Below are 25,759 nucleotides of genomic sequence, written 5' to 3'. Positions count from 1 at the left end.
AGTGGAGAAATGTGTGAGAAGATAGTATGGGTAAGGTTGAGGGAATGTGAGGGCACAGTATGGGGAGGAAAGTGAGGGGGCACAGTATAGAGATTGGTTAGTTTGGGAGAGCACTATAGAGGGATGGTAGTCCTGCACATGATTGCAAATCGTATATGAGCAGTCACATGAAGACAACGCTAACTGCTTAAGATGCGCCTAACATGGCACCAGACTGAATTTTTGCACAAAGTGCCTGAAATCCTAGTTCTGCCTCTCTATATGGGAATACAGCACCTGTCTGAGTGTGCACTCAGTGCAGGGGTACAGACTCATAGCCTATACACTTTTCTTTGTCGCTCTATTGGGAGACCCAGACAATTGGGTGTATAGCTACTGCCTCCGGAGGCCACACAAAGTATTACACTTAAAAGTGTAAGGCCCCTCCCCTTCTGCCTATACACCCCCCGTGGGATCACGGGCTCCTCAGTTTTCATGCTTTGTGCGAAGGAGGCTAACATCCACGCATAGCTCCACTGTTTAGTCAGCAGCAGCTGCTGACTTTGTCGGATGGAAGAAAAGAGGGCCCATACTAGGGCCCCCAGCATGCTCCCTTCTCACCCCACTTTTGTTGGCGGTGTTTGTTAAGGTTGAGGTACCCATTGCGGGTACGGAGGCTGGAGCCCACATGCTGCTTTCCTTCCCCATCCCCTTAGGGCTCTGGGTGAAGTGGGATCCTATCGGTCTCCAGGCACAGGAGACCGTGCTCCGTCCACAGCCCCTGGGAATCTGCTGGACATGGAGCTGAGTATCGTCAGGGACAGGGCCCTGCTACATTAAGGTACTCTGTGTCCCCGTACAAATCGCGCACACACACACCAGCATTGCTGGGTGTGTTAGTGCGCCGGGGACAGCAGCGCGGCGCGCTTGTGCTATTACTCACTGCAGCTTTGCTGAGTGAGTTTATGTATTAGGAACTGCCGCGCCGGCCGCTGCTGGCGGTTTTTACACTGCGGCGCGGCTGGGACTTGTGGTGCGCCGGGGACTTCCGCGCTGGCCGTGCTTATACGACGGCCGCGCTTATAAATCGAGTCCCCGGCTTTTGCGGCCTAGTTCCGTTTCGTTCCCGCCCCCAGGCCTGCCAGTCAGGGGAAGGGCGGGACGCTGTTCAGAACGTCAGCGCCGAGGGCTGGAGTCTGCTTAGCATACTCCAACCCCCCTCACTGGGCACAGTGGGACGCCAGTTTCCCGCACTTTGTCTGGGGCACGCCCACGGCCCGCCCCTCTTCACAGGACGCCGGCAGCCATTCCTGTTTGCAGTCTGAGTGGAGAAGGGAGACAAGCTCTGGGAGACCCAGACACGGGATTCTGGCGACCACACACCCGTTTTTGAGCGGGCGGTAAGCAGCACCTGAGGTGCTGACCCCACTAGTGCCGAAGTGTTCATTTGTACTTTATGCTTGTATGCTATACATTGCACTGTACGGTCGCTATTCTTGGCTATATACCCTCCTAGATTGCTAGACAACAGCATGTCGTCCGCAAAAAGCAAGGGGGCCAAGACACAGGCTTTCTATGCTACTTGTACCGCATGTGAGGCTGTTCTACCGGCAGGTGCCACTGACCCCCATTGTGTGCAATGTTCGGCCCCTGTAGCACTTGCTCAGCCGGGGTCTCTGCTAGAGGTGGCCCAAGGAGAACCACCTGTGAACACTGTCCAGGTGACAGGGACGGAGTTTGCAGTTTTTGCTGATAGTCGGTGACTATGACTAAAATCCTTGAGACTTTGCAGTCCAGACCGGTAACTCAGACCATGGGCACTGTTGATTCAATGCTCCCTGGCCCCACTCATTTGGAACAAATCCGTGCTCCGGGGGGGTCCCATGCATCCCGGGGTGATGGCTCTGACACGGACGACAGTCCCAGACAGCCTAAGCGAGCTCGCTGGGAGCGACCCTCGACTTCATCACACTGGTCAGGGTCCCAGCAGGAGGACTCTCTGTATGATGAGGCAGAGGTAGCTGATCAGGATTCTGATCCTGAGACCGCTCTCAATCTGGATACACCTGATGGGGACGCAATAGTGAATGATCTCATAGCGTCCATCAATAAAATGTTGGATATTTCTCCCCCAGCTCCTCCAGTGGAGGAGTCAGCTTCACAGCAGGAGAAATTCCATTTCAGGTATCCCAAGCGTAAATTGAGTACTTTTCTGGACCACTCTGACTTTAGAGAGGCAGTCCAGAAACACCACGCTTATCCAGATAAGCGTTTCTCCAAACGTCTTAAGGATACACGTTATCCCTTTCCCCCGGACGTGGTCAAGAGCTGGACCCAGTGTCCAAAGGTGGATCCCCCAATCTCCAGGCTTGCGGCTAGATCCATAGTTGCAGTGGAAGATGGGGCTTCACTTAAGGATGCCACTGACGGACAGATGGAGCTCTGGTTGAAATCCATCTATGAAGCTATCGGCGCGTCGTTTGCTCCAGCATTCGCAGCTGTATGGGCACTCCAAGCTATTTCAGCTGGTCTGGCGCAGATTGACACTGTCACACGTACATCTGTTCCGCAAGTAGCGTCCTTAACCTCTCAAATGTCTGCATTTGCGTCTTACGCTATTAATGCTGTCCTGGACTCTACGAGCCGTACGGCAGTGGCGTCCGCCAACTCCGTGGTTTTACGCAGAGCCTTGTGGTTAAGGGAATGGAAGGCAGATTCTGCTTCCAAGAAGTGCTTAACCAGTTTGCCATTTTCTGGTGACAGACTGTTTGGTGAGAGATTGGATGAAATCATTAAACACTCCAAGGGTAAGGATTCATCCTTACCTCAGCCCAGACCAAATAAACCCCAACAGAGGAGGGGACAGTCGAGGTCTCGGTCCTTTCGAGGCTCGGGCAGGTCCCAATTCTCCTCGTCCAAAAGGACTCAAAAGGATCAGAGGAGCTCAGATTCTTGGCGGGCTCAGTCACGCCCAAAGAAAGCAGCCGGAGGAACCGCTACCAAGGCGGCTTCCTCATGACTTTCGGCCTCCTCTCTCCGCATCCTCGGTCGGTGGCAGACTCTCCCGCTTTGGCGACATTTGGCTGCCACATGTCAAAGACCGTTGGGTGAGAGACATTCTGTCTCACGGGTACAGGATAGAGTTCAGTTCTCGTCCTCCAACTCGATTCTTCAGAACTTCTCCGCCTCCCGACCGAGCCGATGCTCTTCTGCAGGTGGTGTGCTCTTTAAAGGCAGAAGGAGTGGTGATCCCTGTTCCTCTTCAGGAGCAAGGTCACGGTTTTTACTCCAATTTGTTTGTGGTGCCAAAAAAGGACGGGTCTTTCCGTCCTGTTCTGGACCTAAAACTGCTCAACAAGCATGTGAAAACCAGGCGGTTCCGGATGGAATCCCTCCGCTCCGTCATCGCCTCAATGTCTCAAGGAGATTTCCTAGCATCAATAGACATCAAAGATGCTTATCTCCACGTGCCGATTGCTCCAGAGCACCAGCGTTTTCTACGCTTCGTTATAGGAGACGAACACCTTCAGTTCGTAGCCCTGCCTTTCGGTCTGGCGACAGCCCCAAGGGTCTTCACCAAGGTCATGGCAGCAGTAGTAGCAGTCCTGCACTCTCAGGGTCACTCTGTGATCCCTTACTTGGACGATCTACTTGTCAAGGCACCCTCTCAAGAGGCATGCCAACACAGCCTGAACGTGGCGCTGGAGACTCTCCAGAGTTTCGGGTGGATCATCAACTTTTCAAAGTCAAATCTGACCCCGACCCAATCGATAACATACCTTGGCATGGAGTTTCATACTCTCTCAGCGATAGTGATGCTTCCGCTGGACAAACAGCGTTCACTACAGACAGGGGTGCAATCTCTCCTTCAGGGCCAGTCGCACCCCTTGAGACTCCTCATGCACTTCTTGGGGAAGATGGTAGCAGCAATGGAGGCAGTCCCTTTCGCGCAGTTTCATCTGCGTCCACTACAATGGGACATTCTCCGCCAATGGGACGGGAAGTCGACGTCCCTAGACAGGAACGTCTCCCTTTCTCAGGCGGCCAAGGATTCTCTTCAGTGGTGGCTTCTTCCCACCTCATTGTCAATAGGAAAGTCTTTCCTACCCCCATCCTGGGCGGTGGTCACAACGGACGCGAGTCTATCAGGGTGGGGAGCAGTTTTTCTCCACCACAGGGCTCAAGGTACGTGGACTCAGCAAGAGTCCACCCTTCAGATCAATGTTCTGGAAATCAGAGCAGTGTATCTTGCCCTACAAGCCTTCCAGCAGTGGCTGGAAGGCAAGCAGATCCGAATTCAGTCGGACAACTCCACAGCGGTGGCATACATCAACCACCAAGGAGGGACACGCAGTCTGCAAGCCTTCCAGGAAGTCCGGCGGATTCTGACGTGGGTGGAAGACACGGCATCCACCATATCCGCAGTTCACATCCCGGGCGTAGAAAACTGGGAAGCAGACTTCCTCAGTCGCCAGGGTATGGACGCAGGGGAATGGTCTCTTCACCCGGACGTGTTTCAGGAAATTTGTCGCCGCTGGGGGAGGCCGGACGTCGACCTAATGGCGTCCCGGCACAACAACAAGGTCCCGGCCTTCATGGCACGGTCTCACGATCTCAGAGCTCTGGCAGCGGACGCCTTAGTTCAAGATTGGTCGCAGTTCCGGCTGCCTTATGTGTTCCCACCTCTGGCGCTGTTGCCCAGAGTGCTACGCAAGATCAGGTCCGACTGCCGCCGCGCCATCCTCGTCGCTCCAGACTGGCCAAAGAGGTCGTTGTACCCGGATCTGTGGCATCTCACGGTAGGACAACCGTGGGCACTACCAGACCGGCCAGACTTGCTGTCTCAAGGGCCGTTTTTCTATCAGAATTCTGCGGCCCTGAGCCTGACTGTGTGGCCATTGAGTCCTGGATCCTAGCGTCTTCAGGATTATCTCAAGAGGTCATTGCCACCATGAGACAGGCTAGGAAACTAACCTCTGCCAAGATCTACCACAGGACGTGGAAGATATTCTTAGCTTGGTGCTCTGCTCAGGAAGTTTCTCCCTGGCCATTTGCATTGCCTACTTTTCTTTCCTTCCTGCAATCCGGGTTGGAAAAAGGTCTGTCGCTCGGCTCCCTTAAGGGACAAGTCTCTGCGCTATCTGTATTTTTTCAGAAGCGCCTAGCACGACTTCCTCAGGTACGCACGTTCCTGCAAGGGGTTTGTCATATCGTCCCTCCTTACAAGCGGCCGTTAGAGCCCTGGGATCTGAACAGGGTTCTAATTGCTCTCCAGAAGCCGCCTTTCGAGCCTTTGAGGGATGTTTCCCTGTCTCGCCTTTCACAGAAAGTGGCCTTTCTAGTAGCGGTCACGTCTCTTCGGAGAGTGTCCGAGCTAGCAGCGCTGTCATGCAAATCTCCCTTCCTGGTGTTTCACCAGGACAAGGTGGTTCTGCGCCCGATTCCGGAGTTTCTCCCTAAGGTGGTATCCCCCTTTCATCTCAATCAGGATATCTCCTTACCTTCTTTGTGTCCTCGTCCAGTTCATCAATGTGAAAAGGATTTGCATTTGTTGGATCTGGTGAGAGCACTCAGAATCTACATTTCCCGCACGGCACCTCTGCGCCGCTCGGATGCACTCTTTGTCCTTGTCGCCAGCCAGCGTAAAGGGTCGCAAGCTTCCAAATCCACCCTGGCTCGGTGGATCAAGGAACCAATTCTTGAAGCCTACCGTTCTGCGGGGCTTCCGGTTCCCTCAGGGCTGAAGGCCCATTCTACCAGAGCCGTGGGTGCGTCCTGGGCATTACGGCACCAGGCTACGGCTCAGCAGGTGTGCCAGGCGGCTACCTGGTCGAGTCTGCACACTTTTACCAAGCATTATCAGGTGCATACCTATGCTTCGGCGGACGCCAGCCTAGGTAGACAAGTCCTTCAGGCGGCGATTGCCCACCTGTAGAAAAGGGCCGTTTTTACGGCCCTATCACGAGGTATTATTTTACCCACCCAGGGATTGCTTTTGGACATCCCAATTGTCTGGGTCTCCCAATAGAGCGACAAAGAAGAAGGGAATTTTGTTTACTTACCGTAAATTCCTTTTCTTCTAGCTCTAATTGGGAGACCCAGCACCCGCCCCTGTTTTTTTGTATACACATGTTGTTCATGTTGAATGGTTTCAGTTCTCCGATATTCCTTCGGATTGAATTTGCTTAAACCAGTTTATTGGCTTTCCTCCTTCTTGCTTTTGCACTAAAACTGAGGAGCCCGTGATCCCACGGGGGGTGTATAGGCAGAAGGGGAGGGGCCTTACACTTTTAAGTGTAATACTTTGTGTGGCCTCCGGAGGCAGTAGCTATACACCCAATTGTCTGGGTCTCCCAATTAGAGCTAGAAGAAAAGGAATTTACGGTAAGTAAACATAATTCCCTTCTTTATTGAATCTGTACTTTGAGCGGTGCGCGCACACATACAGGTGCACGATCAGAGAGGGTCTCGGGACACAGACCCACATCAAGATGCCAGCTACTTTAAAGGCGTGTTCCCATCTTACTCCATATTGGGCTGGGATCTTGGATATAGGAATAACTTTAGTGCCTGCTACAAACCATGTTTAGTTACTCCCTCAGCTCCTTCATTATATGGCTTGCTCTGCATAGCTCCTCTCCTACTACAGATTTTCTTTCCCATTGCTGAAGCCTGAGACCAGACTATGGTATTAATCTTCCAGCTGTCTCTTCAGTTCACTGAAAGGGCAAAAGGGCTCAATCCATCCTGTAACTTTAATTAGATTTGAAGTGGAACATTCACTGCACCTTGCGCTTTTCCGTCCTTCCTCCTAATTTTACACTTTCTTTTCCAGTGGCTCCAGAAGAAGAGTTCGGGGCTCTGTGTAGCTACCTCTATCTACCTACTAACTTATTTACCCTTTTCCACGAGTATTGGGACACTATGAAACCACTTATTCAAAGGTGCGGTTTGTGCAATACAGCTATTGTTAGCAGTTGCTGGTGTGTAGCATAAACTGTGCTAAAATTCTGCATTTGCAAGCTGCTGTCAGAGCAACCCCACGTTTGTCCTCACAAGCCGCCATTCAGACAGGCCCAGATCTAGTTCTGACCTGTGCCTGCATACAGTCCGTATAAGTTGCAGTATGCCCACACACAGGTGTGAATACCCCTTCACAGGAGTATCCCAATGGAGGTATCTCCCTTGTCAGTGTTTAACCCGGGCCAGTACACGCTAACTCTCTGAGGTTCCTTCTGGAGGTGTCACAAACCTCCATACACTCAACCTCCATACACTCAACCTCCATACACTCAACCTCCATACACTCAACCTCCATACACTCAACCTCCATACACTCAACCTCCATACACTCAACCTCCATACACTCAACCTCCATACACTCAACCTCCATACACTCAACCTCCATACACTCAACCTCCATACACTCAACCTCCATACACTCAACCTCCATACACTCAACCTCCATACACTCAACCTCCATACACTCAACCTCCATACACTGCCCGTGTGCCAAACACCCAGTCTCCATCTTGACACATGAGGCACACTATGGGCACAGGATTGTGGATAGCCAGCTAACCTGTCCCAGGAACACCCTGACTAGACTTGTGCCACAAGTCCCAGAGCGGTCATCCAGGTTTACATCACTCCTGACATGTATACCGGACGCTGTGTTACAGTACACACAATTTCCTATATTAGCTGCAGTCATTTTATTTCCTAAGCCACCCCAGAGACCACGTGTGGAGAATACACAATTCTCAGTGCTGTGCCTGATAAGGTATAAATAAGTGAAATCCCCATCTGATCTCCGACTAGACTACACATTTCATGAATTATAAAGTACAGCTGAGCAGACTTAGTTTGGGCAATTACCAGTCTGCAGCTGTCACATCTGTCTCTCCTTCTGTTTTCTAGGTGGGGATCGGACCCAGCTGTTCTAGGCGTCCTATCTGGTGAAAATAGCATTGTCAGGTCAGACTACTTGTATAATTACTGAACCTTCAGTGCATTTCATGATTTTAAGGGGGTTTTCTGTCTGGGACCCCCACTGATCAGCTACTTGAAGGGTGTGCAGACTCTTGTGGTTTGCAAGCTACACACAGCTTACATGCTAACTGCTGTGTTCCATTCAGTTCAATAAGATCTGGTTTGGCAAGTGGTTGATGTACGTCGAAGGGTGCGCTCGTCCCCTCCCGCGTCCGTCGAAGGGTGCGCTCGTCCCCTCCCGCGTCCGTCGAAGGGTGCGCTCGTCCCCTCCCGCGTCCGTCGAAGGGTGCGCTCGTCCCCTCCCGCGTCCGTCGAAGGGTGCGCTCGTCCCCTCCCGCGTCCGTCGAAGGGTGCGCTCGTCCCCTCCCGCATCCGTCGAAGGGTGCGCTCGTCCCCTCCCGCGTCCGTCGAAGGGTGCGCTCGTCGTCCACTTAGAATAGTGGTCTTTTACATTATGAAATTCCAAACCAGTTCACGGCACCTTTTTGATATTTTGGCAACTCTCAATGGAAGTCAAGGACCATTCTGAATTCTGTACACTATAGAGTAGCATTGGGCCTGGCCTACAAGTGCCTTATATTTAAATGTTTTTCAAAATATATGCTGCTTAGAGATAAGCGACCCTGAACTTTTAAAGCTCTGTGTTTATATTCGTAATGAGCACAGACTTTACAAAAAATAATCAGTGTTTGGCGTTGGGGTGCTTTTACGTATGCTGACCACTTTGTGCTCGGGCATGCTCTGTGCTCAGCCCACTGTGAGCCGCTTCCAGTATTTGTTTGGCTCACACTGGGGGTAAAGCTGTGTTATTGGATGTAGGGTGCACCAAAAAAATGACAATCGCCAGAATGTCAAATTTTTTAATAGTGCTTCAACATGTCAAGTCACAAATACAAAAAATTAAAATCCAACGCGTACCTGTAATGAAACCTTATTTCTCATCAATGATCACGATATTGTAGCACTGAACATTATGCAAGATCAGAAAGTGGTGAAAGCAAATGTATCATAAATCACATTGATGATCACAATCCATCTCTCATCTAATGCAGGTACCCGAGAACGCTGAACTCCCTGACAGAGCTACCCGACGAGTACAGCGTCCTGCTCAATCAAGCTTCACATTTCAGGTACGGGATCCAACAATCCAACATATGCTATTCTTTACAGCATTATCCCCCCCCCCCCCCCCAAAGTTTGAAAGTGCAAAATATCACGGTGGGCGCACACTGTGGTTTTTGTGATTGTGGGACGGAGTCTCTGGTTCCACATTCACACTGATCTGCAGGACATGTAAGGAGCCGCATTATATTCTAAAACTGCTCACTGTCCGTTTCGGAGTTGTGTGACCGCTCTGTTTTAAAATCAGGAAAATGTAATTTATGCTTAAAAATTGATTTTGTAACTGATGCAAATGGAAGCCGAGAAACCATCCACTGATTAAAGGGAAACTGTCACCACTTTTTTGGCGTTAAAGGTGTGTTCACCACCACCGGGCTCTTATACAGCATTCTAACATGCTGTATATAAGAGCCCAGGCCGCGGTGAGAACATAAAAAACACTTTCCTAACGATCGCGCGGTGGGCCATATGGAAGCCTCGGTTCTCCAGTGCCGGCGCCTCCTCTTTCGGCCATCTTCGTCCTCTTTCTGAAGCCTGTGTGAATGATGCGTCTACGTCATACACACTCGCCAATCCTGAGCTGGCGCACTACAATACTTTGTGCCCTGCTCAGGACATGAATGCCGGCGAGTGTGGATGATGTCGGACCAGTCATGCACTGCGGCTAGAGAAGGAGAACAAAGATGGCCAAAAGAGGCGGCACCGGAGAACGGAGACTCCCATATGGCCGACTGCGCGACCATTGGGTGAGTATTAAGTGCTTTTTATGTTGTCACAGCGCATGGGCTCTTATATACAGCATGTTAGAATGCTGTATATAAGAGCCCGGTGGTGGTGGCCGCAGCTTATAGGCCGAAAAACTGCTGACAGGTTCCCTTTTAATAGGCAACCTATTTGGTATCCCTTGTGAGAACAGAAGAAAAAGCATAACACTAATAACTTTTTCTTTTGGAATCAGTTTTCTTCAGCGCTCTATTGGGAGACCCAGACAATTGGGGTGTATAGCTACTGCCTCCGGAGGCCACACAAAGTATTACACTAAAAAGTGTAAGGCCCCTCCCCTTCTGGCTATACACCCCCCGTGGAATCACGGGTTCTCCAGTTTTAGCTTTGTGTGTGAAGGAGGTCATACATCCACGCATAGCTCCACGGTGTGTAGTCAGCAGTAGCTGCTAACTACTCGGATGGAAGAAAAGTGGGCACATATAGCGCCCCCAGCATGCTCCCTTCTCACCAGATGGTGCTTGAAAGGTTGAGGTACCTATTGCTGGTACAGAGGCTGGAGCCCCACATGCTGTTTTTCCTTCCACATCCCCCTGGAGGGCTCTGTGGAAGTGGGATCCTTCCGGCCACAAAGCCCTGAGGCCGGGCTCCATCCACAGACCCAGAACGAACCTGATGGATGTCGAGCATTGGTACAGTCAGGGACATGGCCCTGCATCTGTCAGGTACTCGGTGTCCCCGGCAGGCACAGAACGCTCCAGACTTGCTGGGCGTTATAGTGCGCCGGGGACATAAGCAATGGGGTTGTGTCACCTTAGTTATGGCTGGGTGACGGGTTATGTGTTTGGGAACTAGCGCCGACCGCTCCTGCGGCGGGGCGCAACTGCGACATGCAGGGCGCCGGGGACAGAGCGCCGACCGCGCTTTTACGGCGGCGGCGCTCCTAACTTTACTTCCCGGCTTTTGCGGCCTAGCGCCGCTTCGTTCCCACGCCTCCGCCCTGTCAATCAGGGCGGAGGAGAGACGCTGTGCAATGGCCAGCGCCGGGGGCTGGAGCTTGATTTACATGCTCCAGCCCCCTCACGAGGCACAGTGAGAGCACGCTTTCCCGCTCTTCGTTTAGGAACGCCCAGAGCCGCCCCTCTTCCTCACAGGACGCCGGCAGCCATTATTCATGCGGTCCGGCTGGGGACAGGCAGGCAGGCTCTGGGAGACTCAGACAGGGCGTCTGGCGGCCACACACCCGCTCTGAGGCGGGCGGTAAGCAGGCTGAAAGCCCCTCTTGTGCCACAGTGATTCTATTTGTGTACTTTCTTCTGGTGCCATATAGATATTGTATATATATTTGCACTGTAGGGCGCTTCTTGGCTATAGACCCCATATTGCGCTGAGGAGACAGCAACATGTCCTCCACAAAACGCAAGGGTCCCAAGGCGCGGGCTGTGTACACTGTCTGTACTGTTTGTGGGACTGATCTACCGGCAGGCTCCACTGACCACCATTGTGTGCAATGTTCCGTGCCTGTAACGCTTCGTCAGCCGGAGGTGGCAGTAGTAACCCAGGCAGAGACGCCTGTAAGTCCTGCCCCAGTAACAGGGACAGATTTTGCAGTTTTGGCTGGTCAGATGGCTGTCACTATGACAAAAATCCTTGAGGCCTTGCAAACCAGGCCAATTACTCAGGCTCCGGACACGGCTGTGTCCTTGCCCCCTGGTCCCCCTCAATTGGAGCGAGTCTGTACTTCAAGGGGCTCTCATGTATCACAGGCTGATGGCTCTGACTCAGATGACGGCCCCAGCCAGCCCAAGCAAGCTCGCTTAGACAGACCCTCCACATCATCACATTGTTCAGGGTCTCACAGGGATGAGTCTCTCTATGATGAGACTGAAGAAAGTGGTCAGGTTTCGGACCATGAGACCACTCTCAATTTGGATACCCCTGATGGTGACGCTATGGTCAATGACCTTATTTCGGCCATCAATAGTGCGTTGGATATTTCTCCCCCAGCTCCCTCAGCAGAGGAAGCTGCTGCACAGCAGGAGAAATTCCATTTCTTGTATCCCAAGCGTAAATTGAGTGCCTTTTTAGACCACTCTGACTTCAGAGAATCTATCCAGAAACACCACGCTCAGCCATACAAGCGTTTTTCCAGACGCGCTAGGGATACACGTTATCCGTTTTCCCCTGACGTGATCAAACGCTGGACCCAGTGTCCAAAAGTGGATCCCCCTATTGCCAAGCTTGCGGCAAAATCTATAGTCGCGGTAGAGGATGGCGCTTCACTTAAAGACGCCAACGACAGACAGATGGACCTTTGGTTGAAGTCTATCTATGAAACTATCGGCGCGTCGTTTGCCCCTGCATTCGCGGCCGTGTGGGCACTCCAAGCTATTTCAGCTGGGTTGGCACAGGTAGAGGCTGTCATGCAGCCAGCAGTGCCAAAGGTGTCGACCCTAACCTCACAAATGTCTGCGTTTGCGACCTACGCTATCAACGCGGTTCTGGAATCTACGAGCCGTACGTCGTTGGCGTCCGCCAACTCCGTAGTGTTGCGCAGAGCATTGTGGTTAAAGGACTGGAAAGCAGACGCTAGTTCCAAAAAATGTTTAACCAACTTGCCATTATCTGGAGATAGACTGTTTGGCGAGCAGCTCGCTGAAATCATCAAACAGTCCAAGGGTAAAGACTCGTCCTTACCCCAGCCCAGATCAAACAAACCTCAGCAGAAAAAGTGGCAGCCGAGGTCTCGGCCCTTTCGAGGCTCAGGCAAGGCCCAATTTTCCTCATTCAAAGGGACGCAGAAAGAACAAAGGAGCTCTGATTCATGGCGGGCTCACTCACGACCCAAGAAAGCAAACGGAGGAACCGTTTCCAAAGCGGCTTCCTCATGACTTTCAGCCGCCTCCCTCCGCATCCTCGGTCGGTGGCAGGCTTTCCCGTTTTTGCGGCATTTGGCTGTCACTGGTCAAAGACCGGTGGGTGACAGACATTTTGTCGCGCGGGTACAGAATCGAGTTCAGTTCCCGTCCTCCACCTCGGTTCTTCAGAACCTCCCCACATCCCGACCGAGCGGATGCCCTTCTGCAGGCGGTGAGCTCACTAAGAGCAGAAGGAGTGGTAATCCCTGTCCCCCCTCAGGAACGAGGGCGAGGGTTTTACTCCAATCTCTTTGTGGTTCCAAAAAAGGACGGCTCCTTCCGTCCTGTTCTGGACCTAAAAAGGCTCAACAAGCATGTGAACGCCAGGAGGTTCCGGATGGAATCCCTCCGGTCTGTCATTGCGTCAATGTCTCAAGGAGATTTTCTGGCATCAATAGACATCAAGGATGCGTATCTCCACGTACCAATTGCTACAGAGCACCAACGTTTTCTACGTTTGGTAATAGGAGACGAACATCTTCAGTTCGTAGCTCTGCCATTCGGTCTGGCGACAGCCCCACGGGTTTTCACCAAAGTCATGGCGGCAGTGGTAGCAGTCTTGCACTCCCAGGGACACTCCGTGATCCCTTATCTGGACGATCTACTTGTCAAGGCACCCTCTCAGGAGGCATGCCAACTCAGCCTGAATGTTACGCTGGAGACTCTCCAGTCTTTCGGGTGGATCATCAACTTTGCAAAGTCAAATCTGTCACCAACTCAGTCTCTAACGTTTCTTGGCATGGAGTTCCATACTCTATCAGCGATAGTGAAGCTTCCGCTGACCAAGCAGAGGTCACTACAGATAGGGGTGCGGTCGCTTCTTCAGGGCCAGTCGCACTCCTTGAGGCGCCTCATGCACTTCCTAGGGAAGATGGTGGCAGCCATGGAAGCAGTTCCCTTTGCGCAGTTTCATCTGCGTCCTCTTCAATGGGACATTCTTCGCCAATGGGACGGGAAGTCGACATCCCTGGACAGAGAAGTCTCCCTTTCTCAGGCGGCCAAGGACTCTCTGCAATGGTGGCTTCTGCCCAACTCATTGTCACAGGGAAGATCCTTCCTACCTCCATCCTGGGCAGTGGTCACGACAGACGCGAGTCTGTCAGGGTGGGGAGCAGTCTTTCTCCACCACAGGGCTCAGGGGACGTGGACTCAGCAAGAGTCCACCCTGCAGATCAATGTTCTGGAGATCAGAGCAGTGTATCTGGCACTTCTAGCCTTCCAGCAGTGGCTGGAAGGAAGGCAGATCCGAATCCAGTCGGACAACTCCACAGCGGTGGCATACATCAACCACCAAGGAGGGACGCGCAGTCGGCAAGCCTTCCAGGAAGTCAGGCGGATTCTGACGTGGGTGGAGGACACAGCATCCACCATATCCGCGGTACACATCCCGGGCGTAGAAAACTGGGAAGCAGACTTCCTCAGTCGCCAAGGGATAGACGCAGGGGAATGGTCCCTTCACCCGGACGTGTTTCAGGAAATCTGTCGCCGGTGGGGGGTGCCGGACGTCGACCTCATGGCGTCTCGGCACAACCACAAGGTCCCGGCATTCATGGCGCGGTCGCGCGATCAAAGGGCTCTGGCGGCAGACGCCTTGGTCCAAGATTGGTCGCAGTTCCGACTCCCATATGTATTCCCGCCTCTGGCACTCTTGCCCAGAGTGTTGCGCAAGATCAGATCCGATTGCACCCGCGTCATACTCGTCGCCCCAGACTGGCCGAGGAGATCGTGGTACCCGGATCTGTGGCATCTCACGGTCGGCCGACCGTGGTCACTTCCAGACCGGCCAGACTTACTGTCCCAAGGGCCGTTTTTCCATCAGAATTCTGCTGCCCTGAACCTGACTGTGTGGCCATTGAATCCTGGATCCTAGCGTGTGCAGGATTGTCTCAAGGAGTTGTTGCTACCATGAGGCAGGCTAGGAAGCCCACGTCTGCCAAGATCTACCACAGGACGTGGAAGATTTTCTTATCATGGTGCTCTGCTCAGGGAGTGTCTCCCTGGCCATTTGCATTGCCTACTCTTCTTTCCTTCCTACAATCGGGGTTAGAAAAAGGCTTGTCGCTTGGCTCACTTAAAGGGCAAGTCTCGGCACTATCAGTGTTTTTTCAGAAGCATCTGGCACATCTGTCTAAGGTGCGCACGTTTCTACAGGGGGTTTGTCATATTGTACCCCCGTACAGGCGGCCGTTAGATCCATGGGATCTGAATAGGGTACTAGTTGCTCTACAGAAGCCGCCTTTCGAGCCTTTGAAAGAGGTTTCCTTTTCTCGCCTGTCACAGAAAGTGGTGTTTCTAGTGGCGATCACGTCTCTTCGGAGAGTGTCTGAGCTGGCAGCACTGTCATCCAAGGCTCCTTTCCTGGTGGTCCACCAGGACAAGGTGGTTTTGCGCCCCACTCCAGAATTTCTTCCTAAAGTAGTTTCTGATTTCCATCTAAATCAGGACATTTGCTTACCTTCTTTCTGTCCTCATCCGGTTTACCGGTATGAAAAGGATTTGCATTTGTTAGATCTGGTCAGAGCAATCAGAATCTACATCTCCCGCACGGCGCCCTTGCGCCGCTCCGAGGCACTTTTTGTCCTTGTCGCTGGTCCGCGCAAGGGATTGCAGGCTTCTAAAGCCACCCTGGCTCGATGGATCAAAGAACCAATTCTGGAAGCCTACCGTTCGGCTGGACTTCCGGTTCCATCAGGGCTGAAGGCCCATTCAACCAGAGCCGTGGGTGCGTCCTGGGCATTACGCCACCAGGCTACGGCTCAACAGGTGTGCCAGGCAGCTACCTGGTCCAGTCTGCACACTTTCACCAAACATTATCAGGTGCATACCTATGCTTCGGCGGATGCCAGCCTAGGTAGAAGAGTCCTGCAGGCGGCGGTGGCTTCCCAGTAGGGGGGCGCTGTCTTGCAGCTCTGACAAGAGGTATTTCTTTACCCACCCAGGGACAGCTTTTGAACGTCCCAATTGTCTGGGTCTCCCAATAGAGCGCTGAAGAAGAAGGGAATTTTGTTACTTACCGTAAATTCCTTTTCTTCTAGCTCTTATTGGGAGACCCAGCACCCGCCCTGTTGTCCTTCGGGATTTTTGGTTTTGTTTGCGGGTACACATGTTGTTCATGTTGAACGGTTTGTCAGTTCTCCGATGTTATTCGGAGTTAATTTGTTTAAACCAGTTATTGGCTTTCCTCCTTCTTGCTTTGGCACTAAAACTGGAGAACCCGTGATTCCACGGGGGGTGTATAGCCAGAAGGGGAGGGGCCTTACACTTTTTAGTGTAATACTTTGTGTGGCCTCCGGAGGCAGTAGCTATACACCCCAATTGTCTGGGTCTCCCAATAAGAGCTAGAAGAAAAGGAATTTACGGTAAGTAACAAAACTCCCTTCTTTTTTTCTAAAATGTTATCCATAATGATGAATGGATCCACTCTGCCTCTGTGTGTTTTGAGACTATAGCACTAGTATACAGGACTGTAGGTCACACACTGCCGCTAGAAGTCTGATGGGCTAAGTGTCACTCTTCTGACAGCTCAGTTCTAGACTACGGTCTCTAAAAGGCCTACATGCTTTTATATCAAATCTTCTGCAGATTTCTTCTTCGCGCCCCCCCCCCCCCCCCCAAAGTTTGTCTGCTATATTTTTTTTGTCTGTCCTCCCCTGCAGACTTCACCCACCTTCTGAAGCTGGTCATAGTTTAGCTTAGTGTCACGTAGGAGGCAGACACAGGGCTCAAGGCCAGACATGTTTCTACCTAAGGTTTATCCTGCATTGTGCAAACCTCCCTGGTTTCTTGTTTAGATAGTGACATGGGCTACTCTGCTCATCCCTCTACTGAGTAGTTAGTGGTTATGCTGTATCTTTTATCGTCTGGGTGGCAGGACCATATGACGCGTTGCAGGCGGTCCTTACCTCTTGACTCCTGCCCACTTTCCCAGAACATGGTTAAGATTGATTCAGGGCTCACAGGACCAGTCTTCTTGAGGACCCCCACCAATTTCTATTGGCTATTTGGTATTCCTCCGGTGGTGGCTTCTGTCCCTCCCCCCCCCCACCCCCACCCCAGTCCATACAGGTTGCTTCTTTCTTTTGGAACCTTTACTATTCTAGTTTTATTTTTGGATGAGTCTCTTCCCCCTAGCTCAGTCTCAGGATGTTGCAGTCTAGAGATATTCTATCAAACACACTTTGGATCTCCAAGCCATCCAGCGGTCACTTCTCCACAAGCGAGGTGAAATGTTGGGAGGTCCTGTTTGCTTCCAAACCTCGCCAAGGTGGTGGCATACTCAGACTGAACACACAACAATCCACCCATGGAGAAGTCTTCCGCATCCATCCTCCACTGAGCAGAGAAACTGCTTGCTATGATTTTAGGAATAAACTAGTCCGTTCACTATATTAGGACAGGTTGGTTGTGCGAAAGTGTGGTACCTTCGTCGGGGGGTGGGGGGGGAAGACAGCAGTTTTGACATTCTCAATTAGTAATTTGCATAATGTGACATTTTAACAATTTTGTTTTGTTTTTTTGTTGTATGTATCTTTGTGAGACATCCCTTGTACATATCATGTCTACAGGTGCCCTAAATCCCAGGATACTGAACATAAACACCCAGTGCTGTGTCTCCTATGTGGGGTCATGCTGTGCTCGCAGAACTTGTGCTGTCAGGTGGATATCAACGGAGAAGAGCTGGGGGCCTGCACCGCACACGCCCTGCACTGCGGAGCTGGGATCTGTATATTCCTGAAGTGAGTACTTTCATGTATCTAAACAGTATCCGTGTATCACAGTGACTATAAGGAACGGCAAGATTGGGCCACGTTGTGATTAGACATAAACTGTTTCATGTTCTTTAGGATTAGAGAATGTAAAGTTATTTTAATGGAATGGAAAACAAGAGGTTGCTACTATCCAGCGCCATATCTGGACCAATACGGGGAAACCGATCCTGGCTTAAAGTAAGATTTATATGCCGTATTCAAGATATGCACAGTTTGGCTTTGTTTTGACGTATACACTATAAAATTCTACAACAAAACATTGGCTATTTTGGTGCAACCTTAAGCAAAGAGTGCTTTTCTGGTATCTATTGGGGTATCAGGGCTGTGGAGTCTGTAAGCCAAGCCTTTGACTCCGACTCCTAAATTTCTCTTGCACCGACTCAGACTCCTACATATATTGCTTATAGTTAGGTGAAAAATTTATTGTAGTACATGAACATGTGTATGTGAACATCAGACATTTAATAATTTTTATGATACAATAATCAAGATATTTGGATAGAACATAAAATATATTTATTGGAATACAACTTTAGAACACAAAAACTAATAAATTGTAAATATGTAATACACTATGTAATATACAGTAGATTACATATATATCTTGTGTGTGTGTGTGTGTGTGTGTGTGTATATATATTATAATATATTGTATTACATATTGTATTACATATTTACAATTAGTTTTTTGTTCTAAAGTTGTATTCCAATAAATATTTTATGTTCTATCCAAATATCTTGATTATTGTATCATAAAATAATTAAAATGTCTGATGTTCACATTGTACTACAACAATAAATTTCTTTGTCGCTCCATTGGGAGACCCAGACAATTATGTGTATAGCTTCTGCCTCCGGAGGCCACACAAAGTATTACACTAAAAGTGTAAACCCCTCCCCTCTGCCTATACACCCCCCCCCGTGCATCACGGGCTCCTCAGTTTTTATGCTTTGTGTTGAAGGAGGCACACATGCACGCAAGCTCCACAATTTAGTCAGCAGCAGCTGCTGACTATATCGGATGGAAGAAAAGAGGGCCCATAACAGGGCCCCCGGCATGCTCCCTTCTCACCCCACTCTGGTCGGCGGTGCTGTTAAGGTTGAGGTACCCATTGCGGGTACAAAGGCTGGAGCCACATGCTGTTTTCCTTCCCCATCCCTTAGGGGCTCTGGGTGAAGTGGGATCCTAACCGGTCACCAGGCACTGGGACCGTGCTCCCTCCGCAGCCCCTGGGGGAATCTGCTGGACAGGAGACCGGGTATCATCAGGGACAGGCCCTGCTCCTCTGAGGTACTCTGTGTCCCCTTGGGGACGGCGCATAGAGCGCCTGTATAATGGACGCTGCAGCAGCTGCTGGTTGTGTTTGTGCGCCGGGACTACCGCGCTGACCGCGCTTGTTTGCCGGCCGCGCTTATAACTTTAGTCCCCGGCTTTTGCGGCCTAGTACCGCATATTCCCGCCCCCGGGCCTGCCAGTCAGGGGTAAGGGCGGGACGCTGCACTGGACGTCAGCGCTGAGGGCTGGAGCATACTTAGTATCCTCCTCCCCCCTCACTGAGCACCGTGGGGCACCAGATTCCCGCACTTTCTAAGGCACGCCCACGGCTCCCTCCTCCTCTCAGAACGCTGGCAGCCATTCCTATCAGCACTTCTGACGCTGGAGAACTTCAGAGGCGAGCTCCACAGCTCTGGGAGGCCCAGGCAGGGAATCTGGTTGTCACACAAACGCTGAGGGCGGTCGGTAAGCCGCACCTGTTACTAGGTGCTTGCCCCCCTGGGTGCCGAAGTGTATATTATATGCTTATATTGTATACATTTACTCTGTACGGCCGCACTATTGCTTTGGCTATATACCCTCTCTGATTGCTCTAAGAGGAGACAACAGCATGTCGTCCGCAAAAAGCAAGGGTGCCAAGGCACAGGCTTACTTTGCAACCTGTACCTCATGTGCGGCTATGCTACCTGCAGGTTCCACCTACCCTCATTGTGTGCAATGCTCGGCCCCTGTGACACTCACTCAGCCGGAGCCTCTGCCACTGGTGGGACCCTCGGCCCAGGTGGAACCACCTGCTGCCACTGTCCAGATGACAGGGACAGAGTTTGCAGTATTCGCTGACAAACTTTCTGAGTCTATGGATAAATGGTCTGCTAAGATACTAGCTTTGCATTCCAGACCTGTAACACAGGCCCCGGGCACTGTTGAACCTTTTCCCTCAGACCCCCCTCGGTCGGCGCAGCAAAGTGCTCCTGGGGCGACTCATAGGTCCCACGGTGAGGACTCCGACACGGACCGCAGTCCCAGACCGGCTAAGCGGGCTCGCCGGGAGCTTCCCTCGACTTCATCACACTGTTCAGGGTCTCAGCATGAGGACTCTCTGGAGGATGAAGCGGAGGTGTCAGATCAGGGCTCTGATTCTGACGCCGCTCTCAACCTTGATACACCTGAAGGGGACGCCATAGTAAACTACCTTAATGACACACGTTATCCCTTCCCCCCTGACGTAGTCAAGGGTTGGGCTCAGTGTCCCAAGGTGGATCCTCCAATCTCTAGACTGGCGGCTAGATCCATAGTTGCAGTGGCAGACTGTGCATCACTCAAGGATGCCACTGACAGGCAGATAGAGCTCCTGATGAAATCCATCTATGAAGCTATCGGCGCGTCCTTTGCTCCGGCATTCGCAGCCGTATGGGCACTCCAAGCTGTCTCAGCTTGTCAGTCTGAGATTAATGCAGTCACACGTGCCTCTACTCCGCAGGTTGTGTCCTTAACCTCTCAGGCGTCGGCGTTTGCGTCCTACGCCATGAATGCTGTCCTGGACTCTGCGAGCCGTACGGCGGTAGCATCCGCCAATTCGGTGGCAGTCCGCAGGGCCATGTGGCTACGTGAATGGAAGGCAGACTCTGCTTCCAAAAAGTTCTTAACCGGTTTGCCGTTTTCTGGCGACCGCCTGTTTGGCGAGCAATTGGATGAAATCATTAAACAATCCAAGGGAAAGGACTCGTCCTTACCCCAGTCCAAACCAAACAGACCTCAACAACGGAAGGTACAATCGAGGTTTCGGTCCTTTCGGCCCTCAGCCAGGTCTCAATTTTCCTCGTCCAACAGGCCACAGAAGGGTCAGAGGAACTCTGATTCATGGCGGTCTAAGTCACGTCCTAAGAAGACCGCCGGAGGAACCGCTCCCAAAGCGGCCTCCTCATGACTTTCGGCCTCCCCAAACCGCATCCTCGGTCGGTGGCGGGCTCTCCCGCTTTTGCGACGCCTGGTTGCCACATGTCCAAGACCGATGGGTGAGAGACATTCTGTCTCACGGTTACAGGATAGAGTTCCGCTCTCGTCCTCCGACTCGTTTCTTCAGAACATCTCCGCCCCCCGAGCGAGCCGATGCTCTTCTTCAGGCGGTGAGCACTCTGAAGGCATAAGGAGTGGTGATCCCTGTTCCCCTTGAGCAATGGGGTCACGGTTTTTACTCCAACTTGTTTGTGGTGCCAAAAAAGGACGGATCTTTCTGTCCCGTTCTGGACCTCAAACTGCTCAACAGACACGTGAAAACCAGGCGGTTCCGGATGGAATCTCTCCGCTCCGTCATCGCCTCGATGTCCCAAGGAGACTTCCTAGCATCAATCGACATCAGAGATGCTTATCTCCACGTGCCGATTGCACCAGAGCATCAGCGCTTCCTGCGTTTCGCCATCGGGGACGAACACCTTCAGTTCGTGGCACTGCCTTTCGGCCTGGCGACAGCCCCACGGGTCTTCACCAAGGTCATGGCAACAGTGGTAGCAGTCCTACACTCTCAGGGACACTCGGTGATCCCTTACTTAGACGATCTCCTTGTCAAGGCACCCTCTCGGGTGGCATGCCAACACAGCCTGAATATTGCTCTGGAGACTCTCCAGAGATTCGGGTGGATCATCAATTTCCCAAAGTCAAAATTGACACCGACCCAATCGCTGACATATCTCGGGATGGAGTTTCATACTCTCTCAGCGATAGTGAAACTTCCGCTGGACAAACAGCGTTCACTACGGACAGGGGTGCAATCTCTCCTTCGAGCCCAGTCGCACCCCTTGAGGCGCCTCATGCACTTCCTAGGGAAGATGGTGGCAGCAATGGAGGCAGTTCCATTTGCTCAGTTTCATCTGCGTCCACTTCAATGGGACATTCTCCGCAAATGGGACAGGAAGTCGACGTCCCTCGACAGGAACGTCTCCCTTTCTCGGGCAGCCAAGGCCTCCCTTCAGTGGTGGCTTCTTCCCACTTCTTTGTCGAAGGGGAAATCATTCCTGCCCCCATCCTGGGCTGTGGTCACGACGGACGCGAGTCTGTCAGGGTGGGGAGCGGTCTTCCTCCACCACAGGGCTCAGGGTACCTGGACTCAGCCAGAGTCCTCCCTTCAGATCAATGTTCTGGAGATAAGGGCAGTGTATCTAGCCCTAAAGGCGTTCCAGCCGTGGCTGGAAGGCAGGCAGATCCGAATTCAGTCGGACAACGCCACGGCGGTGGCATACATCAACCACCAAGGTGGCACACGCAGTCGGCAAGCCTTCCAGGAAGTTCGGCGGATTCTGCTGTGGGTGGAAGCCACAGCCTCCACCATCTCCGCAGTTCACATCCCGGGCGTAGAAAACTGGGAAGCAGACTTTCTCAGTCGCCAGGGCATGGACGCAGGGGAATGGTCTCTTCACCCGGACGTGTTTCAAGAGATCTGTTGCCGCTGGGGGAAGCCGGACGTCGACCTAATGGCGTCCCGGCACAACAACAAGGTCCCGGCATTCATGGCACGGTCTCAAGATCACAGAGCTCTGGCGGCAGACGCATTAGTTCAGGATTGGTCGCAGTTTCGGCTGCCTTATGTATTTCCTCCTCTAACACTGCTGCCCAGAGTATTACGCAAGATCAGGTCCGACTGCCGCCGCGCCATCCTCATCGCCCCGGACTGGCCGAGGAGGTCGTGGTACCCGGATCTGTGGCATCTCACGGTGGGTCAACCGTGGGCACTACCAGACCGTCCAGACTTACTGTCTCAAGGGCCATTTTTCCATCTGAATTCTGCGGCCCTCAACCTGACTGTGTGGCCATTGAGTCCTGGATCCTAGCGTCTTCAGGGTTATCTCAAGAGGTCATTGCCACTATGAGACAGGCCAGGAAACCAACGTCCGCCAAGATCTACCACCGGACGTGGAGGATCTTCTTATCCTGGTGCTCTGATCAGGGTTTTACTCCCTGGCCATTTGCCTTGCCCACTTTTCTGTCCTTCCTTCAATCCGGAATGGAAAAGGGTTTGTCTCTCGGCTCTCTTAAGGGACAAGTCTCGGCGCTCTCTGTGTTTTTTCAAAAGTGTCTAGCCAGGCTTCCGCAGGTACGCACGTTCCTGCAGGGGGTTTGCCACATAGTCCCTCCTTACAAGCGTCCGCTAGAACCCTGGGATCTGAACAGGGTGCTAACGGCTCTTCAGAAACCACCTTTCGAGCCAATGAGAGATATTTCTCTTTCACGCCTTTCGCAGAAGGTGGTCTTCCTAGTGGCAGTCACATCACTTCGGAGAGTGTCTGAGCTAGCTGCACTGTCATGCAAAGCCCCCTTCCTGGTGTTTCACCAGGACAAGGTGGTTCTGCGTCCGGTTCCGGAATTTCTCCCTAAGGTGGTATCCCCTTTTCATCTCAATCAGGATATCTCCTTACCTTCTTTTTGCCCTCATCCAGTTCACCAATGTGAAAAGGATTTGCACTTGTTAGATCTTGTGAGAGCACTTAGACTCTACATTTCTCGTACGGCGCCCCTGCGCCGCTCGGATGCGCTCTTTGTCCTTGTCGCTGGCCAGCGTAAAGGGTCGCAGGCTTCCAAGTCAACCTTGGCTCGGTGGATCAAGGAACCAATTCTTGAAGCCTACCGTTCTTCTGGGCTTCCGGTTCCTTCAGGGCTGAAAGCCCATTCTACCAGAGCCGTGGGTGCGTCCTGGGCATTGCGGCACCAGGCTACGGCTCAGCAGGTGTGTCAGGCGGCTACCTGGTCGAGTCTGCACACTTTCACGAAACACTATCAGGTGCATACCTACGCTTCGGCAGATGCCAGCCTAGGTAGGCGAGTCCTTCAGGCGGCGGTTGCCCACCTGTAGGAAGGGGCCGTTTTACGGCTCTATTACCGAGGTATTCTTTTACCCACCCAGGGACTGCTTTTGGACGTCCCAATTGTCTGGGTCTCCCAATGGATTGACAAAGAAGGGAATTTTGTTTACTTACCGTAAATTCCTTTTCTTCTAGCTCCTATTGGGAGACCCAGCACCCGCCCCTGTTCCCTTCGGGCTGTTGTTCTTTTGTGTACACATGTTGTTCATGTTGAATTGTTATGGGTTCATGGTTTTCAGTTCTCCGAACATCCTTCGGATTGAATTTACCTAAGACCAATTTATAAGTTTCCTCCTTCCTGCTTTTGCACCAAAACTGAGGAGCCCGTGATGCACGGGGGGGTGTATAGGCAGAGGGGAGGGGTTACACTTTTTAAAGTGTAATACTTTGTGTGGCCTCCGGAGGCAGAAGCTATACACCCAATTGTCTGGGTCTCCCAATAGGAGCTAGAAGAAAAGGAATTTACGGTAAGTAAACAAAATTCCCTTCTTTTCGCTTAAATATAAGCATTATACTAAATATTATTTAGTAAAATATTCAGCACATTCTGCATTGCACTACTGTCCCCAATTTATTATATATTTTCGGAGTCAGTGCATTTTATACAGACTCCGACTCCACCAAAATGAGCTCAGACTCAGACTCCGACTCCACAGCCCTGTGGGGTATAAACATGTATTTGTGTTTTTGTTTTTTTGTTTTTTTTTTTGTCCCCCCCCCACCCACCCTACACGTTTTAAAAGCAGTAGATAACCTATTTCCAAAAAAGAAACCTTTACAGCATGAATATACAATTTGTGTAATAGTAGACAATGGCCTGCTGTTTTGTTGGTTTGGTTTTTTGTGGTTTAGTATTTTTTTTGTAAATGTTTATAAATAAATATATAAATATTTTTTTTATATGTAGATTATTAATATTAAATGTGTGCATTAATATATTTTTATTTTTATGAATACATTGTTTTGTTAAACCTTATTTTTTATATACAGTGCCTTGCGAAAGTATTCGGCCCCCTTGAATTTTTCAACCTTCTCCCACATTTCAGGCTTCAAGCATAAATAAAATTTCTTTTTCGCTCCTAATTGGGAGACCCAGACAGTGGGTGTATAGCTACTGCCTCTGGAGGCCGCACAAAGAACTACACTTAAAAGTGTAAGGCCCCTCCCCTTCTGGCTATACACCCTCCCGTAGGAGTACAGATTCCTCAGTTTTAGCTTTGTGCGCAAGGAGGTCAGACACGCACGCATAGCTCCATTGTTTTTAGTCAGCAGCAGCTGCTGACTATGTCGGATGGAAGAAAAGAGGGTCTATACAGACTCCCAGCATGCTCCCTTCTCACCCCACTTATGTCGGAGGTGTTTGTAAGGTTGAGGTACCCATTGCGGGTACGGTGGCAGGAGCCCACATGCTGATTCCTTCCCCATCCCTTTTTACAGGGCTCTGGGTGAAGTGGGATTTACCGGTCTCCAGGCACAGAGACCGTGCTCCATCTACAGCCCCTGGAGAAGATGCTGGATGGAGCGGAGTACATCAGGGACATGGCCCTGCTTCCTCAAGGTACTCTGTGTCCCCGTGTATCTGGCGCTCACACCGCAGCATGCTGGGTGTTGTAGTGCGCCGGGGGACATCAGCGCTGCGGCGCCTGTGCCATGGCCTCATTCAGCTTTGCTGAAGCAGGCACATTTATGGGAATAGGCCGCGCCGGCCGCTGGGACTGCGGCGCGGCTGGCACTTGTAGTGCGCCGGGGACTTCAGCGCGGCCTGCGCTTTTACGGCGGCCGCGCTGATAACTACAGTCCCCGGCTTTTGCGGCCTGCTTCCTTTCGTTCCCGCCCCCAGACCTGCCAGTCAGGTGAGGGGCGGGACGCTGCCCACGTCTAGAACTCGGTCGCGCCGGCCGCTCGAACAGCGGCGCGGCTGGCACTTGCGGTGCGCCGGGGACTTCAGCGCGGCCCGCGCTTTTACGGCGGCCGCGCTGATAACTCGAGTCCCCGGCTTTTGCGGCCTGCTTTCGTTCGTTCCCGCCCACAGACCTGCCAGTCAGGAGAGGGGCGGGACGCTGGCCAGTGCATCAGCGCTGAGGGCTGGAGTCGTTTTTACATACTCCAGCCCTCACAGTCAGCACA

General features: G+C 51.8%; 1 protein-coding gene across 2 annotated transcripts in view; it reads left to right on the top strand.

Moving 5' to 3' along the window:
• UBR1 (ubiquitin protein ligase E3 component n-recognin 1) overlaps positions 1-25,759 on the top strand; it is a 311,682-nt gene that overhangs the window by 269,972 nt on the left and 15,951 nt on the right. The window contains exons 42-46 of one of the 2 annotated variants that reach the window (XM_075331219.1): positions 6,815-6,923; positions 7,900-7,956; positions 9,024-9,101; positions 17,300-17,470; positions 17,579-17,680. In XM_075331219.1, the coding sequence (XP_075187334.1) occupies positions 6,815-6,923; positions 7,900-7,956; positions 9,024-9,101; positions 17,300-17,470; positions 17,579-17,680 (517 nt within the window). Of the gene's footprint in view, positions 1-6,814; positions 6,924-7,899; positions 7,957-9,023; positions 9,102-17,299; positions 17,471-17,578; positions 17,681-25,759 lie in introns of those variants that run through there. The other variant, XR_012727818.1, reaches the window with a different exon arrangement.

The sequence above is a fragment of the Anomaloglossus baeobatrachus genome, chromosome 12, assembly GCF_048569485.1.
Source record: "Anomaloglossus baeobatrachus isolate aAnoBae1 chromosome 12, aAnoBae1.hap1, whole genome shotgun sequence".
NCBI classification, from domain to species: domain Eukaryota; kingdom Metazoa; phylum Chordata; class Amphibia; order Anura; family Aromobatidae; genus Anomaloglossus; species Anomaloglossus baeobatrachus.
Note: the sequence above shows the minus strand (reverse complement) of the source record. Positions and strands in the feature narration are given on the sequence as shown.